The 18,535-nt window shown below is 38.9% G+C and overlaps 1 protein-coding gene across 1 annotated transcript in view; it reads left to right on the forward strand.

Annotated features, from left to right (window-relative positions):
• Nucleotides 1–693: 693 nt before the first annotated feature.
• Nucleotides 694–18,535, forward strand: part of LOC120944379 — a 62,404-nt gene continuing 44,562 nt past the window's right edge. The window contains exons 1-11 of the mRNA XM_040358435.1: nt 694–897; nt 2,806–3,014; nt 4,588–4,694; nt 6,410–6,519; nt 8,323–8,493; nt 10,880–11,121; nt 12,554–12,657; nt 14,095–14,213; nt 14,789–14,947; nt 15,049–15,257; nt 18,245–18,357. Of these exons, the coding sequence (XP_040214369.1) occupies nt 709–897; nt 2,806–3,014; nt 4,588–4,694; nt 6,410–6,519; nt 8,323–8,493; nt 10,880–11,121; nt 12,554–12,657; nt 14,095–14,213; nt 14,789–14,947; nt 15,049–15,257; nt 18,245–18,357 (1,732 nt within the window). The 5' untranslated portion in view covers nt 694–708. The remainder of the gene's footprint in view (nt 898–2,805; nt 3,015–4,587; nt 4,695–6,409; nt 6,520–8,322; nt 8,494–10,879; nt 11,122–12,553; nt 12,658–14,094; nt 14,214–14,788; nt 14,948–15,048; nt 15,258–18,244; nt 18,358–18,535) is intronic.

Genomic DNA, 18,535 nt, shown 5'->3' on the forward strand with positions numbered 1-18,535 from the left:
AAAAATGGGGGGGGGGGGGGGTTCTGTGGTCCTCCGAGATAGCTAGCAGCAATACAATCAAAATTATTTAGCAGAGGTAGAGGACACAAAAAGTTTTCTGCAGTCAGGCAGGATAAACATGCATTTTTTGCACTTTTCCAACAGATACAACAACACTGTTTCAGTAGTATATTTACCAGATAAAAATGAAGCAATTTAAAGTAGTTCATTGTAAGGGTTATCATATCCTTTAAATTTCTCTGGGTAGGGTTAATGCTTTTAATTTGATAATTTGCTCACACTTTCTTTTTGGGTGGGAATTGTTGACAAATTTCTCCAAAAAGTACACCAACAAAAACACACTTTAGTAGAGCGGGAAAGGTTAGAACTTCTGACAATGTTTTAATGCTGTCTGTTTTTTTCCAGTTCTAGTGTTCACCTCAGAATGAAAACCAAATTTCACTTTTTTTCCGTGTTGTCTAAAGCATAAAAAAAAAATGTAAACTCATATAAACTTAAAAATATTGAAATAAAATTGCCCAGATAATGTAATAGCTTTCTGTTATTGACATAAAAAGTAACTTTCAAAATGCTGTAACTCATAAGAAAGAATCAGAAGTCATGTTGTAAACTTATGAGCTTTTTTATACCATTGACTTGAATGTGGGTAGAGGGCACTGTATATGGTCATTTAGATACACAAATATGAATGCTTAGTGATTCCTAACTATGAAATGTTTACCTTCTTCACAGATGCAGTTGGTCTTTTTTCTGGGTCCAAAGGAACTGGCAGGTCTGACCGTAAACCTAACGCTCAACAGCATAAATTACAGCCGCTTGATCATTGCCAATGTGGAACGAGCACCCTACAGCAACTTTTCTGCTTTCGCCTGGTGGTTTAATGACTATGCTCGTATGGTATGTATAACCTAAACTTTAACCAAGCAACAAGTAAGGCCCCGTACACACGGTCCGACCGAACCGATGAGAATGAACCGAAGTTCAGTTTCATCAGACCAAACCGACCGTGTGTATAGGCCATCGGTCTGTTTTCCTTCGGTCCAAAATTTTAAAACATGCTTCAAAACCGAACCGATGGACCGCTGCCCCATCGGACCAAATGGTTAGTACAGAAAAGCATCGGTTCAAAACCCGCGCATTCTCAGAATCAAGTCGACGCATGCTTGGAAGCATTGAACTTCGTTTTATTCAGCACGTGGTGTGTTTGACGTCACCGCGCTCTGACCTGATCGGATTTTGGACTGACGGTGTGTACACATATCAGGCCGTACAGCCACTTCAGAGGTGAACCGATGAAAACGGTCCGACGGACCAGTCACATCGGTTTGGTCCGACCGTGTGTACAAGGCCTTAGGGGTATTACTGTATATACAATATAAGAGGCTGATTAAGAAAGAACTTGGCTAAGGCCTTCAAAGATAGTCACACACTGTATAAACCCCTATTTCAGAGAGCATTAACCCTTATGATAAGATACTTTCATACATATAAATAACTGTAAAAAAAATTGAAATAGGTAATTGAAAAATTAAAAAAATACAATAATAATTGAATTGCCTATTATATATTCAGTAGAAATACATTATTGCCTGCCTTTACACGCACATGAACTTTAATGGTATCCCAGTCTTAGTCCGTAGAGTTCAATATTGAGTTGGCCCTCCCTGTGCAGCTATAACAGACATCACATATGCTCTTCTGAAAAAATGGTCAAACATTCCCATAGACACACTCCTAAACCTTGTGGACAGCCTTCCCAGAAGAGTTGAAGCTGTAATAACTGCAAAGGGTTGGCCAACTCAATATTGAACTCTACAGACTAAAACTGGGATGCTATTAAAGTGCATGTGCGTTTAAAGGCAGGCATCCTAATACTTTTGGTAATATAGTGTAGCTTTAAATAAATTTTGCACGTTTATAAACATATATTATAAATACAAGATATATGTGTTTATACTTGAATCTTGGTGTCCTTTGTGTGTTTCTTCTAGATCTGTGCTGTAATTCAGAATAAAACAACTCCTATACTTTGCCTCTGAGAAGGCGTTTCCTGTAATACCAACCAGTCACCGGTGCTCCCTGTGTTTGTGCTGGGTGATTGGTCTTATATCTGCCCTTTCCTATAGTTTTCTGCGGGGAGCCTGTTGTGGGTGGAGCCTGAGGGGCCCCTTCCACAGCTCTGCTCTCTGCACAGTGCAGTGTTGATGTAACTGTTACGTATACAAGGTAATATTTTGGTGTGTAAAAGCATAAAGAATTATTTGTGTGTTTCAGAATCAGCTTTCTGTAGATACAAATTGCTAACAATCCATGTACAGTGGAACCTCAGATTACGAGCATAATCCGTTCCAGGAGAATGCTCGTAATCAAAAGTACTTGCATATCAAAAGGAGTTTCCCCATAGAAGTCAATGGAGACAAAATAAAAAAAAAAGCATTGACTTCAATGGCATGCAATACCGCATGTGGCCAGAGGTGGGGGGGGGGGCGCCAGAGAGCCTCGAAAACACCCAAAAAGGCCAGAGGACCGCTCGTCTGAACTGGGAAAAACCTCAGAAAGTCTCAGGGAATGGAGTATCTCCGTTTTCTGAGCATTTCCGAACGGCTCCACTCAGCTCTGCTTGGCTCCGGTGCCCCCCCACCCAGGCCAAACGTGGTACTGCACACCGCAATTCGAGGTTCCACTGTACTTGACATGAAAAAATATAAATGATGGTGGATCCACGCTAACTCTCCAACATCTACCAAAAACTAAAACATGGATTTTAGGTGAACTAACATATTATACATTTTTATCTGACTTTAGGCCAACTTGACAGTTCTTCCCAATGCCGAGATTCGGGATGCCTTCTTGTCCATGTTTCTTAACAGACTGAAGCCCCACTTTAAGTACTTTCCACCAGAACTATGGGGTGTGTGGTTTGACGGGTACTTACCTCTGTTCCTTCCTGGAATAAACAGCACACAGATATCATGGCTCTCCACGGATATTTCATGTTCTTCCTACCAGTCAGTGTAAGTAGATCACAGTGCTCTTGTTGTACTTTGTCTATAGTTGTCTATATTCATATCCTACCTTTTCAATTAGTGATGATTATGGGGATACCATATTCCAGTGAACCCTACCTTGGTCTTAGAACAAACACAAGAACAAACAAAGTGCTGGGTTCAGATTTTCTATGGGTCATTGAAATTATCACTGGGCAGCAGAAAATAGGGCCCATCCTCAGGGAAAAGGGTTGAGAATCCACACACATACAATCCAATGAGAGTACCAAACAATCCAAGAGACCAAGATAACTTCATGATAAATTGAAAAACTAAGACAAAATAAAAGGATAGAAATATTCGGTAAGCCCATGCTCATCATTTGGGTAACAGTACATATAATATTGCCAAATCCTCTAAGGCAAAATATTTTTCTGTAGAAAGGGTCATTTGTTATTTTCGTAAATTTGAAAATTCATGAATTTGAAAATTCTAAAATCTGAAAATAAGAAAGAGAATCTTACAATTTGAAAATTCGAAAGTATAAGTAACTAACTAATAAAAACTAACTATTAATATACAGGTATTGGTATTTCCTTTCAAATTTGACTGTTAGTGAACGCAGTGGATATACAGCACCAGGGAACAGTGCTTTGAATGTACCTTATAGACATATGCACTGCCGAAAAATGTGTTTGTTTTCGTTACATTCGTTGTTTTTTGGGGGATTTTTTTAGGGGTCATTCGTTATGATCGCAATTCGTAAATTCGTAAATTAGAAAATTTGTAAATTCCAAAAATCAGACAATAAGAAAGAAAACCCTAAAATTCGAAAGTATAACTAACTAACTAACTAACTAATAAAAACTAACTATTACATTTTAGGTATTGGAATTCCCTTTCAAATTTGGCTGTTAGTGAACAAATTAACAAAAAAAATAATAAAACATTTTTATTTGTTACGTTCCATTTTGATTAGATATGGCATTCATTATTTTTGGATAATTCGTAATATATATGTATTCGTTACGTTCACTAACAGACAAAATTTGAAAGGATATTCCAATATCTATATTTTAATAGTTAGTAATAGTTAAGTTATTATTAGGTGGTTATTATTTCTGATTTTAGAATTTTCATGTTTTTGGATTTTCGAATTTACAAATTGTCGAATTTATGAATATTTGGAAAAATTTGTTTAACGGATTTTCGTTAATGTGGATACCTCCAAATTAACAAATTTGTTGAAATTTGTTAAAAAAAAACTGTTAAAACAAATTATTTGAAACAAAATGAATTGCACATGTAGCTCCTAGATATGTCTAGGAACAACCTTTATTTGACAAGTACACGTTCATTTTTTTAGTTCAACTAATGAAATCAGCTGCCATGTGTTAGCTGAAAGTAGAATTTAGGCTTAAAGTTGGAGGGTCTGCTCTTTTAGGGTGATGGGTGGGGATGCTATCTCTCTATCTATCTATCTATCTATCTATCTATCTATCTATCTATCTATCTATCTATCTATCTATCTATCTATCTATCCATCTATCTATCTATCTATCTCAGACCAAGTTTCATATTTTGTGCTTATTCTTTTCAGGGTCAGAGGATTTAACCAAGCATACGAAAATTTGCCCAGTAACACAAAAGTTGATTTCTACGACATGTACATTGGAACATTTTTGAGAAACAGAGCTCTGGCTAAAGGTACTCCCATGAATGTACTGTATATAGAAACAGAAAAGTGATGGCTTTAAAAAAAATTGAGTAGTCCATCAAGTCTGCCCAATATTTTTTTTTTGTATTATTATTTATTAGAAATAATTTAAACTTATTGTTTCCAGCTGTTCAAAACGATGCACTTCTGTACTGCTGCACTTGGAAAGAGCAAAGTCTACAGAGTAAAACTTGCTACCCTTCTTAAAAACAACAATAATTAGGCACCACTTAGGACAATATCTCAACTGTCTTACATACTGTTCCTACATATACTAATGGCCTGCTTTCGATGCGATCGTGCCATTATCAGATTATTAGTACAGAGCTTTCGAGAACCGATCACGACAGTTCATCTGATATTATTCGATTGGACAAGCATAAAAATTTTCCTCGTACGATACCAGATTATACGATTTTCGTTTAGTCAGTAGTATAGTTGTCTTCCGAAAATACAATACAAATACAACCATTTTTGTGACTTTAGTAACCTATTAAATTTCTACATACGACTCTTAAAGTGGGAGTTCACCCGAATTTTTTTTTTTAACATTAGATTGATGCTCATTTTGTCAATGAGAATCGGGTAGTTTTTTTAAAATCGAAGCAGTACTTACCGTTTTAGAGAGCGATCTTCTCCGCCGCTTCCCGGGGATGGGCTGCGGGACTGGGCGTTCCTATTTGATTGACAGGCTTCCGACGGTCGCATACATCGCGTCACGATTTTCCGAAAGTAGCCGGACGTCGGTGCGCAGGCGCCGTATAGAGCCGCACCGACGTTCGGCTTCTTTCGTCTACTCGTGACGCGATGTGTGCGACCGTCCGAAGCCTGTCGGAAGCCTGTCAATCAAACAGGAACGCCCAGTCCCAAAGACCATACCCGGAAGTGGCGGAGAAGATCGCTCTTTAAAACGGTAAGTACTGCTTCGATTTAAAAAAAACAACCCGATTCCCCTTGACAAAATGAGCATTAATCTAATGTTAAAAAAATTTTTCGGGAGAACTCCCGCTTTAAGCGAAAAAAGTCAGATGATCTGTCGTCCGATTTTCAGATCTTTGCTCAAACTTAGAGTTTGCTGGCACAAATGTGATTCACGCAAAACCACAATAGGTATCGTTTTGGTATACTATAAATGTACAGCACATATACATATCTCGTCTCTATAAAATCAGTTGTGTCTTATTATTTTAAATTATTATATAAAATATTAAATTTGCAAGTAAATATTTAACATGGGGTGAAGCCCTTCAACAAGAAGCACAGCCGTGCCTGCACGCTTGAATGCACCTGTGTATGACTGACTAAGCCAAGTGGTAATAGCTCTACTAAGAGAAAAGGAGAGGGTATGTCCCCCTTTTGAGGTTCCGTTTGCAGTCTTTGTAATCTGGTCTTTTTTCTCTTTAGATGTAAATAAGTCAATGTAATATATTTAGTGATGCTGGCACTCAGGATTATGTTTAGCTTGGTTCTAGGTCAATGATGCCGCTTGCATAATCTGGGAACACTGTCTCCTTAAACTTTGTTAAAAATTAGTCTCTAGAGATCTGTTGTCCTTTCTTGGCAAGGCTGAAAATAGTCAATAGTAACTCATATGTATGTCTTGCCTGATCATTAAGAACATAATACTTTTTATAATATACTATAAAATTGTTTTTTTCCCATTAAGTAGCAAAAATAACAATACATTTTTTTACATGTCTTCTAGATGTATGTAACTACACAAATCCTTTGCAGTGGGTCACTGATAACCTTGGAAGCTTTTCAAACCAAGCCACATACCAAGCCTTACTGATCTATAATGGACATTTTAGCAAGGTGAGACCCTGCTTCGGTGGTATTATATAGACTTGACAAGTATCCAGCAAATTCCCAACTTTTTGCATTGACAGGTCTGTGACAGAGACAGGAAAGTGAAAGTGGATCTATAAAACATTTGCTAGCAGATAGTGTTTTCTGGTAAATGAGACTTTGTATGCCTCTTCTGCCAAAAAGCATATTTACCTGTCTGCAGTCAATGTATTTTTTTTTACACTGCCGGCAGTGCATGGGCAGTGCAGTGTACAATCTTGGCTCACTCCTTAGTTACATAGTTAGTCAGGTTAAAAAAAGACACAAGTCCAACTAGTTCAACCAATACAAAAAAAATCATACAATCCCATATTCACAATCCTTCACCCACAGTTGATTCAGAGGAAGGTGAAAAACCCCAGAAAAGCATGATCCAATTTGCTACAGTTGGGAAAAAAATTCTTCCTGATTCCACAAGAGGCAATCAGATTTTCCCTGGATCGACGTTACCTATAAATGTCAGCACCCAGTTATATTATCTACATTTAGGAAAGAATCCAGGCTTTTTTTAATGCAATCTACTGAGCTGATCTACAAAAACTGTGTTTTAGTATTTTTTTTTCTACTTATTGACACTTTTTTTGGTGAATGAGTATGGTTACAATGTACCCCATACTCATTCACATGGGGGGTCGGGATCTGGGGAATTCCACTAAGTCCCCCACCTGCAGACCCCCACAGCAACCACCCAGGGTTGTCGTGAAGAGGCCCTTGCCCCCATCAACATGGGAACAAGGTGCTCTGGGGTGGGGCAGAGCTCTATTTAAAAATACATTTCATGGTTTTTAGTGAATACATAACAATTAGCCATAATTCACACTGATGCAATGAAACTGAAAATGAAATTGCATGACAAGTAAAATAATATTCTTTTGTATGGAGACCATTCACATATATGCAGTGTTAATGTGATTTTAAAAAAGGTCCACATATACAGTATACAGCAGGGATATGCAATTAGTGGACCTCCAGCTGTTGCAGAACTACAAGTCCCATGAGGCATAGCAAGACTCTGACAGCCACAAGCATGACACCCAGAGGCAGAGGCATGATGGAACTTGTAATTTTGCAACACCTGGAGGTCCGCTAATTGCATATGCCTGGTATACAGTATACTTATATATATCATATAAGTACTTGTATTTTATATTACAAATTATTTGGCAGGCAAAACAGCTCCCTTATATGTATTTCAACTGTGCCTTTAGCTATTTTTACAAAACTCATCTATAAAATGTCATACATGTGATGAGAACATTGGAGTGTGTAGCACTGTGGGAGGCAGCGACTAATATTTTACATTCTATGTACAGTCCTTTGAAAATAAGTGTCAGTGCTTTATAAGGCCCCTTCCACACGAGGCGGACTCCGTCACTACGGAGTCCACCTGCTCCCACCAGCTTAGCGGGAGATCAGTCCGTTGATCTCCTCTGAGCTGGCGGATGACAAGCTCCTCTCTGCTCACTGAGCAGGGAGGGGCTTATCGGGTGCCGCTGTTTCCTATGGAGCGATCTGGTGAAAACGGACAGCATGTCCGTTTTAATTAGATCTCACCCGATCCGATCCGCCATGGACGTCTGTTTTTAGCAGATCAGATCGGGTCAGATGTCAGCGGACATGTCTCTGCTGACATCCAACGCTCCATAGAGATGCATGGAAGCAGCCGTTCAGGTCCACCGTCAAAACTGACAGGCGGACCTGAGCGGTCCGTCCGTGTGAAAGGGGCCTAAATGAGATTAAGAAAACCAATGTTGTTGTTTATATTTATAGGTGATGGATAACATCTTCTTAACTAATCAAGAACTGTCAGAATTCACAATCATATCAGACAGTGTGTGCAACAGCACATTACTAAACATCGTGCTAACCAAAGTTGCTTCATTGGCATCCTATGAAGATGTTCAGGATTACCTGATGTACCTCCAGGACAGTTTAGTGCCGGTAGGTTTACTTTCATATTACTTATAAGCATGCTTTAAAAGTGCATTTTGTTAAGGTCTATAGTTCTCATGACATCAACAGGCCAAAACTGCAGTTATCTTTAAGGGATCAGAGCTTTTAGTTTGTAGAGTAGAGCTCCTGGTGTGGACAGTATTGTTTTATCCTATGGTCTATCCAAACACTAACTGTACAGTAACTGTAGTCATAACATTAACACAAGCCACCCCTTTAACGCTGACACTAAAGGTAGATTCAGACATGTGTCTAAGTCTACCTTTGCTCTAAAGCATGTTCTACATTCAGATTGTGTTTCACAGCTACTGAGAGGCAGTGAGGTGACATCTCTTCACCACCTATTATAACCCCATTTTTGCCAACAAATATGCTTCAACCACATGCATTGTGGGGCATTTGCAGCACTTCCCAATTTGCCTGAATGTTACGTGATCAGCATGCTTGCCACCCGCTGATCACTACATGTCAGGTAGACTTTGCCCAGGCGCAAATCGCAGCATAAACATCCCCATCCACTGCCTATTGCAGCATAAAAGGGCAACAGTTGGCGGGTAGCAAAAACGCTGCTCAACCACTCATTTTACCATCCTCCAACTGCATGTCAAAATGAAACCAACCCTGACACAAATCCTCCCTATAATCAGAACACTAGCCCTCCCTAACAGTAACTTCCCCTTTAACGCTAACATCCTTCCTATAAAGGAGACTATAATTCTCAGTGTAATGGTGTAGCACTAATGCTCCATAACACTAACTTGCCCTTTAACCCTAATAATCATATTTTATGTAACCCTAACACTAATCCTCTGTGACCTGAAGACTAATCCTCCCTAACACTATCCATTCCTTATACCCTAACACTAGTCCTCCTTGTAACCTGAAAACTAATGCCACGTACACACGATCGGAAATTCCGACAAGAAAACTGTTGTTTTTTTCTGACGGAATGTTGGCTCAAACTTGTGTTGCATACACACGGTCACACAAATCTTGTTGGAAATTCCGACCATCAAGAACGCAGTGACGTACAAGACATACGATGAGTCGAGATCAATTGAAGTTCAATAGGCAGTTTGGCTCTTCTGCTTGATTCTGAGCATGCATGTTTTTTTGCGTGTCGGATTTGCAAACAGACGAGTGGATTTTCCGAAAGTAACTTTTTCGTCGGAAAAATAGAGAACCAGCTCTCAATCTTTTGTTGGCGGAAATTCCGACAACAAAAGTCCGATGGAGCATACACACGGCCAGAATTTTCGACCGAAAGCTCACATGGGACTTTTCTTGTCAGAATTTCCAATCATGTGTACGCGGCATAAGGATTTCTAATTCAGCCAGAAACTCGATCGGAGCCGTATTCTGCCGAGAAACCCGGTGGTGTGTACACTTTTGGCCGAGGAAGCCGGCGAGGATCTCGTCGGGCCAAATAGAGAACATGTTCTCTATTTCCTCGTTAGTCAATGAGGAAACTTGGCTCGCCGAGATCCTCGGCGGCTCACAAGGAACTTGACAAGCAAAACGATGTGTTTTGCCCGTCGAGTTCCTCGGACATGTGTACGGGGCCTCATACTCCTTGTAAGCCTAGCACTAACCCCTTATATTACTCTAACCCTAGTCCTTTAATGACGAGAAAAAAATGCACATGTTCAGAAGCAAGTTATGAGACGGGAGCACTCGTTCTGGTAAAACTAGCATTTGTAATGTAGCACATTCGTCACGCTGTAACAGACTGAAAAGCACGAAGACTGAAAGGGCGAATCGTCTCTCACCAAACTTTTACTAACACAAAATCAGCAAAAGCAGCCCAAAGGGTGGCCTCATCCGAATGGAACTTCCCCTTTATAGTGCCGTTGTACGTGTTGTACGTCACCGCGCGTTTTTTTCACGGTCATGTGTATGCAAGGCAGGCTTGACAAGAATCACGTCGAGAAAAACGTTGTTTTTTCTAGGACATTAAAAAAACGGTCGTGTGTATGCGGCATAAGCCTCCATATAACAGTAAAATAAATAGTAACTCTAGAACGAACCCTCCTTGTAATCCAAACACTAACCCTTCCTCTTATATGGCAGGATTCTCTTTGCTCTTTCCTGTTTTGGTAGATTTTGACACAGAGGTTCCGCAGCTGGAATCTTTTGCTTTGGTTAACTTTTTGGGCAAACTTTCAGGTTAAATTGATGGCTATGATAGTGCAATATTCAGTTGCTAATTTTTGCAGTCGGTGCAAATGATGATCAACAAAAGTGGGCAAGGTCAATTTATGCATATATAGTCTTAACAGACAATGTGGCCTCCTTAGGTGTATGACCTTACTTGTAGCTCATTTATGTATATGAAAAGTACAATCCATGTTTATATGTTATATGTATATTATAGGTCTCGTCAGCAGGCATGGCTTGGTGTAGCAGTGACAAACTCTTGGGCCAGTTAAGTGAGATGACAACACAGGACATTATCAGCAATGTCCTTTTTGTGCTAAACAATGACTGGGCTCTGAACAATATGACGGAGTGGATGACAACATTGAATCTTCTACTTGAGAACTTCCCCAAAGCCTTTAATGAATCTCATATCTTAAGCCTACCTCTTAATATGTCCTGCGGAAACTACCAAGACCTGTAAGTAACTTGAGTTGGAAAAAAATAGCTGACAGAGATAAAATAAGTTAATTGATATGTATTTAATTATTATTAGTAGGTCAGAGTAAGAAAGAAATGGCAAGTTAAAGAAACAGGAGTTATGAGAGTCCAAAAGAGTTTACGTAGGGCAATTTTCCTTAGTCTGACTTTGTTAAAACTTTACTCCTTTTGATTATAATTTTTCAGGTTATTTCAAGAAAAACCACCTAAGCAAAGTGAAAAAATAGGCTTTTTCACATTGGAGTTTTGAACTCGTGAAAAGTTGTCAGATTTTAAAGTTGTTTCATCTAATTATGCCTTGTTTTTTAAAGGATCTTTTTAATTGTATTTTATGTCTTTGTCTCCTCTGGGAAGACTTCCTTTCCTGTTCTGTCATCAGGACAGTAAATATGGAGAATCTCTTCAATGGGGACACAGAACAACATGTACCTTTATTAGTACTGAGAGGAGATTGCTTCCCTACCCTCCAGCTTTTATATTTAAATATGTGGGGTGTTTTGCAATGGCAATATTTCCTATTAGTAACTGATCTAATAATAACTGATAGGGAGTGAGGAAACTTGCCCATAATGTAATGGCTCAGTAAATAGCATCACTTACTAAATGAATCACTTAAGAGCATGCAGGTTAGACTGCATACTGCTTTTCTTTATTGCAAGCACTGCTCTGATCTATGGTAAATTGCTAAGGGGCCCACAGGGACTCTTTATTAGTTATATTTGTGGAGGTACCATCTACAACATTTTTAAGATAAATATTAAAATCAGTGTTACAAAAACCATGGATTTAAATAGAAGAGCCAGTCTAACATTTATGTAATTATTAATCTGGATGCACATGAAGTGCACATGAAGTGTGAAGTGCCAAAGAAAACCAAAGGGCACCATTGCCAGAAATGGCATTAAAAAAAAGAAGGAGCTTCCACTTGGGAGGTGATACTATGGTGGAATTGCACAACATATTCATTGGAATATAAGTTCTCTTGACTATTTCCATGTAAAATAATCATAACAAAATGTAAAAAAGTGTAAAAAACATTTAACAAAAAATCCATTGGCTTTGCAATTTGCCGTTTCCCTGCTACAGTGCCCTTATATATTTCAGGATTTAAATTATGATCAATTGCAATTATATTTATAAATCCTTATAAGTATATATAATCAAACAACTTTGTGCTATCTGTCAAAAAACGATATATTGGGCCTAATTGTTTCAGCTCACTAATAGGAGCTAAATAGCATTAAAAGCACCTCAAACAGTATTTTAAAAGAGCATCAAAGTCGTAAACATCTTACATATCAATATCAAAAATGTAATTTGTTAAAACATTAACATGTGAGATAAATAAGTAAGACATCAAACATGATGTGAATTGTAACCCATGTGCTTTGTTTCTTGTAATGTGTATTAGAGTACAGTCATTGAATGTCGAATACCCGAACTTCAGCAAAACACAACTGGTTTTTGTCTACAAATACTGCCTGTCATACCTAACCCATCAAATGACATTAACAGGTAATATATTACAAAATTAAAATACAACTTACCCTCAATAAAAAAGGGAACAAGCAGCACTAGACCTAGTTGTATTGTGTTAATGACATAAAATAGAACTTTTTTGTTAATGTATATTTACATTGTTGCACAATTCTAAATTTGACAAATTGCACCCACAACCATAAATCTGGAAATAAATGGTTAATCAATATAAATCACTTTACCATTACGTGTAGCTCTGCATAGATATTAAACAGTTTACATTTTTTTTTTGTCAAACTTTAATTGAACAAGCTGAAGGTAGAAGCTGATTGGCTACCATGCACAGCTGCACCAGATTCTAAGTTTTCCAATTTTAGTAACTTTCCCCCAATATGTCCATAAATATGCAGCAGTTGTATGTTTATTTTGTGTGTCTACTTAGTCCTCTCACATTATAGAAGAGAAATATAAGCTTTAGGAAGGCATGCTTTTGAAGAAATATTTTAAGCATAAAATATAAAGATAATTTATTGAAGCTGGCTTCAGCCAGAAATTTTTTAGTTTTAGCTGGACTTGGGAACAGTAAATAATTTTGTGAAGGCACTTACTGCTTTACATCACATGGATGTCACCAACCAAGAGCATGGTTAGGGCATCATGAAGAATGGGTCACCTGGACTACAAGTGAGAAGTGTCCAGGACTACATCGGCAGCGAAAGAGATTCTAAGCAACTTTCATTCTCACATGTAGTACAAATTTTCCTCTATCTCCCAGAGGGCCCTTGTACAGGTGCCCTGTCTGCATAAATGGCATTTCTGCCCGTCTGCACTCCTTCTCCCTACAGTTTAGCCACAACATCTAGAAGTGGTAAAAAAATAAGCAAAACATTATCCCAGTATGTTAAAATGTTCCTGTCAGCACCAGGTTATTTGATATATTAAAACATAACTGCAATAAAATAGATAATATACTTAGCTTTCCAAGGGCCAATTTGTTGATATGCCACCTCTTTACTTCTCTCCAGCCTCTGTAAAGTATTCAGCTAGCTGGATGGGTCCATTGTCTGTTTAACCCATCACACACAATGGATCCTTCCTCCAGCTCATACATGTGATATGTAAGCTGGCAGGGAAAACCACAGCGTGCAAAGGGGAGCCTATATTCCATATACTCTGGGATATTTAAAGAAGTGGCATGTCAACAAATAAGCCACTGGAACGGTGCGTATATATTAACTCTTTGATTACAGACATGCTTTAACGTAAAAAGTGATTCTCTATTTACAGGGTCACTTTAGTGTTAAAGCTTGTCACTGCTCTACACACTGCCCACAAATGCCAATATAGTAAACACAGACAAAATAATAGTCTATCTATGTTTCAAAATAAACTTGTTTTTAAGCCTGTTCAACTGTGATTTGTTTATAGCATTGCAGGTTGCAGTCCTGTTTTAACAGATCTTCTTTCTTTAAGGATCGGCTTGTGCTGAAGGGGTGACAAATACTGAACAATGGATCACTAGGAATTTTGAAAAGTTTTACATTAAAGCTAAAATCACTGAACTAATTTCCTTGTTTCCAAGTCTGGATTTTGTAAGTAGCAGTATAATAATAAACATTCTTACAAAACATTGTGGCAAAGTCTTATGAAAGATACTTTAAGGCCATAGAGCTAATGTGAACTTAATAAAGGATAAAAAAAACTCAAGAACAAAAATGTGATATATTGCAGCTTATTAGGTCTTATGTCCCATACACACAAGCAGAATTTCCGCCAGCAAAAGTCTGATGTGAGTTTTTCATCGGAAATTCCGACCGTGTGTATGCTCCATCAGACTTTTGCTGGTGGAAGAGCCAATGGCTGTGCTGCTATCAATCTCCAATGAAGAGCCGCCTCCAGCTGGGGGAAACTATCGGAGGATCACACCCACAGAGTTTCGTGGGACAGGTAAGTAAAACGGGGGGGGGGGGGGGGCTGGTGGTACCCGAGAGTGTAAGGTGTTTTTTCACCTTAATGCATTAAGGTGAAAAAACATGAAACTTTACCACCCCTTTAATACATACATACAGTACAAACATAATAAGATGATGCTCTAAGTGACGTTGTGACCAGATCAGTTATAAAAATACAATTGGCTGGTATTTAATAACCTTACATTTCATTCCAGGCTGTGCTATTCAGAATGTTGACACCAGAAGACCTATCAGAAATGCTTTTAAAAGAGGATATGCGCAACAATTACATATTGACAAGTAAAATGTTAAACTTTGTTGAACTTGTTGATGTCACCAAATATGCCACTGCCATAACAGGAATAGCACAAGAGGTAATGCTTTCCCCTAATAAATAATTATCAAAAATCATAAAAAAATACTTTTTGACAGAAGAAAGTTCACTGTCTTTTTGATACTTTAAATACTTCAACAGGAAAATGTGTCCATCTCGGAAGTAAGGTCATTGATGCAGATCTTCTTGGATGTTGAGTTTACGAACCTCCAGTCCAAATTCTCTTTGTATGACACCAATGATTGGAAGGACTTATTTGGAAACAAACTGCGTCTCCTGCTGCCATATGTCAATCAGACAATTCTGGAGATACTGCCAGTTAGCATCACCTGCTCTTCCTACCAGGCAATGTAAGTAATTTTCTTTGAAAGCGTAACTTGGTTATAAAGCTCAATTGAACTTTCAGTGTAAACAAGCAAACTACATTCCAGGTTCAGTCTTGGTGCTAAGATTTTTACAGTTGATTTTCTTTAGAAGGCAACAGAAAAAGTGTTTGGCCTAAAAACATGCTGCAAAGATGGACCCTTACTTGCTGTGTGAAAATAGTGATGTTTCGGCAGAATTCCAGCACCCCTCTCTTTCTGGGTCTGCTGTATTCCTCTGCAGTCAGCAAAGCCCAGATTGTCTGTTGATGGGGGTGTTCTAGTTCTGACTTGTGGCAGACATGGCTGACATCTGCAGAAAGACCGCTGTTTCCACACAGAGAGCGGGGATCTTTCTCTACAGAATTCTGGTGGGGGACTGATCTTTTTATTCTCTATTTAACAAGTGGATACATTTTAAAGAAAAACAACTACAAGGCTTTGCATGCTTGATGTTTCTGGAAAGTATTTTGCTGATTTAAGGGATAAGTTCACCTTTCAGAGCATATTACATGGTACACCCATAATTTGGGTGTAACATGCTCCAGACTTGCCCCCCGCACGCTTTATCCTCCCTTACTGTCACAGAGTGCAAGGGATCTTCTCCCCACAACCACTGTCAAATTTTTAAAATAGCGCATCCACTGATTACTGGTGCAATACTTTGCAGGCTCCTGAGGGGGAAAAAATGAAATGAACATTTTTTCTCCGCAAAGATAAACTTATGCTGCGTATACACGACCGTTATTCATGTCATTAAAAAAAATGACGTTTTTCTCGACGTGATTCCTCTCAAGCCTACCTTGCATACACACGATCGTGAAAAGAAATGCTTGAGAAAAGCGTGGTGACGTACAAAACGTACGACGTCATTATAAAACGGAAGTTCCGTTTTATTGGCGCCACACTTTGGGCTGCTTATGTTAATTTACCCGTCTCATAACTTGCTTCTGAGCATGTGCATTTTCCCCCCTTGTTAATGCGTACACAACCGTTTTCCACGACGTGAAAAACGATGAGAAAAAATAGAGAAGGTTCTAAATTTTTAACGCCCATTTTTCTCGTCGAGAAAAATGCTCTGAAGCCTGCACACGGCCGTTTTTCACGGCCAATTAAAAAAATTGCATTTTTCTCGTCATGAAAAACGGTCACGTGTACACGGCATTAACCTTTAAACTGAAAGCTTTGTTGAGCCTTAGCAAGCAATTGAAGGCAACTTGTGAAATAAATCATAAATGTTCTAATAATGCTATCAAGAAAATACTGCAATTGTACTAAAGTGAAAAAGTGCATTCAATTAATCTAAAAGTCCAGGCATATGAGGAAACACAAGGGAGCTGTTTTACCTGCCAAAAGATTTGTAGCCTAGGACTGATAAGGCCGTCTCCCCACTCACTCTGCTCTCTTCTCCTAGCAGCATGTTTCCTCTTAACTTATTTGCAAGCAGAAAACCTGATTAGTTTACAGCCCTGACCCCCTCTCTCCCTGTCTGGTCGATCATGTATGGGGGATACTAAAGACTGATACCAAGTCGTATTCCACTATTTGCACTGGTCATATTAAAAAAAAATGATTTCTTATTTAAGTCTGAGCTGCATTAATTAGTGGATTTTTAATTTTGAGCTCAGAGATGGATTTCTTCATGGTGAATAGTGGTCTAAAGTGATAGGGCTGCCAGGGGTGGCACACAGTCACCAACAAGTCATGTTACCAAAGGCCAGTAATACATTCCTGTTTATAAAGAGAGAGTCTCAAGACTGCTGCCCTGCCTGTATAGTTTGTGTAACATTTTTGGTGGAAAAGTATACTGGGTTTTAGAACTAAAATCCAATTGAACCTTCAATTTAATTTGCTAAATACATTCCAGGCACATATTTTCTTTCTAAAGCGGTGACAGCCAAGCCTGTGTCCAGCATGCTTCAAAATGGGGACCCTTGCTTTCTGTTGAGAAGCAGTGCAGATGTCCAACATGCCCTCTTCTGAGTCGACCTATAGAACTAATCGGCAAAGTTCATTCTCTCTAGAGCATGAGCTTGGAGAGTTCTGGCTTTGACTTAGTGGGAGTATGTTGCATCACTGCAGACAGCATGAGCTTATAAATGTCTCTTTGACTCAGTAGGGGCATGTTGGACCTCCGCAGAGAGCATGGGCTCTGAGAGCCCTGGCTTTCACATAGTGGAGGTATGTTGCACTTCTGCAGACAGCATGAGCTTGGAGATGTCTGACTCAGTGGGAACATGTTGAACCTATGAAAAGAGCATGAGCTTGGAGATGTCTCTCTGATGCAGTGGGGGCATTTTGAACATCTGCAGAGAGCACGGGCTGGGAGAGCTCTAGCTTTCACTTACTGGGAGTATGTTGGACCTCTGCAGACAGCATGAGCTTGGAGATGTCTCTCTGACACAGTGGGAGCATGTTGGACCTCTGCAGAGAGCATGAGTTTGGAGAGCTCTGGCATTAAATTAATGGGGGTATGTGGGAGATCTGAAGAGATCATAAGCTTAGAGATGTCTCTCTGACTGAGTGGGGGCATTTTGGACCTCTGCAGAGGGCATGCTGGCTTGGTTGGATCTCTACAGAAACCAAGGCCCTCCCTTTGCAGAATGCTAACAAGACATAGTTATTTCAGGGGTGTAAAAATGTGGTCCTATTAGAGTGGAGTTCATCTGTGATATCAGACCTATGTAAGCCACTGCAGAGGGATTTTACAGAGCTCTTTACATGTGGCTTGGAAGGGTACACCGAACTGGAGCTTGTGATTTGTAACATCACATTCTCCATGTTGTATCACTAATCAAATATGGATTTAAAAGGTGCATTGGAATTTTATTGGTAGCTGTGAAAATGTATTAGGACTGATAATTTGATACATCATACTTCCTGTATGCAAGAGACAGTAACAAACCTACACCCGTATTTCTAAATCAATTGAGTCATAAGATCTTATAATAGAACCATATTGTTTCTTAATACAGACTTAGTGAATTTTCATCATCAAGTACCTATCTGTCTCTGACAAATGACACAAAGGAAGTCATCTACACTGCTTTCATTAAAAGATACATGCTGAGTCAATTACATTCCGAAGGTAAGACATTTTGAAACATTTGCTCAAGTTTGTAACCATTCATATTTTTAACTGGCAGGTTACCTTATGAGTGAATAAAACAATCCCTATCACACTTCTCAGCTAGTCAACATCCTAACTGAACTGTTTCAGCATCCCAAGTAAAAATAGAGGTTTTTGTTTCATACATTTGCAAATG

This window comes from Rana temporaria, chromosome 6 (genome assembly GCF_905171775.1).
Source record: "Rana temporaria chromosome 6, aRanTem1.1, whole genome shotgun sequence".
NCBI lineage: Eukaryota > Metazoa > Chordata > Amphibia > Anura > Ranidae > Rana > Rana temporaria.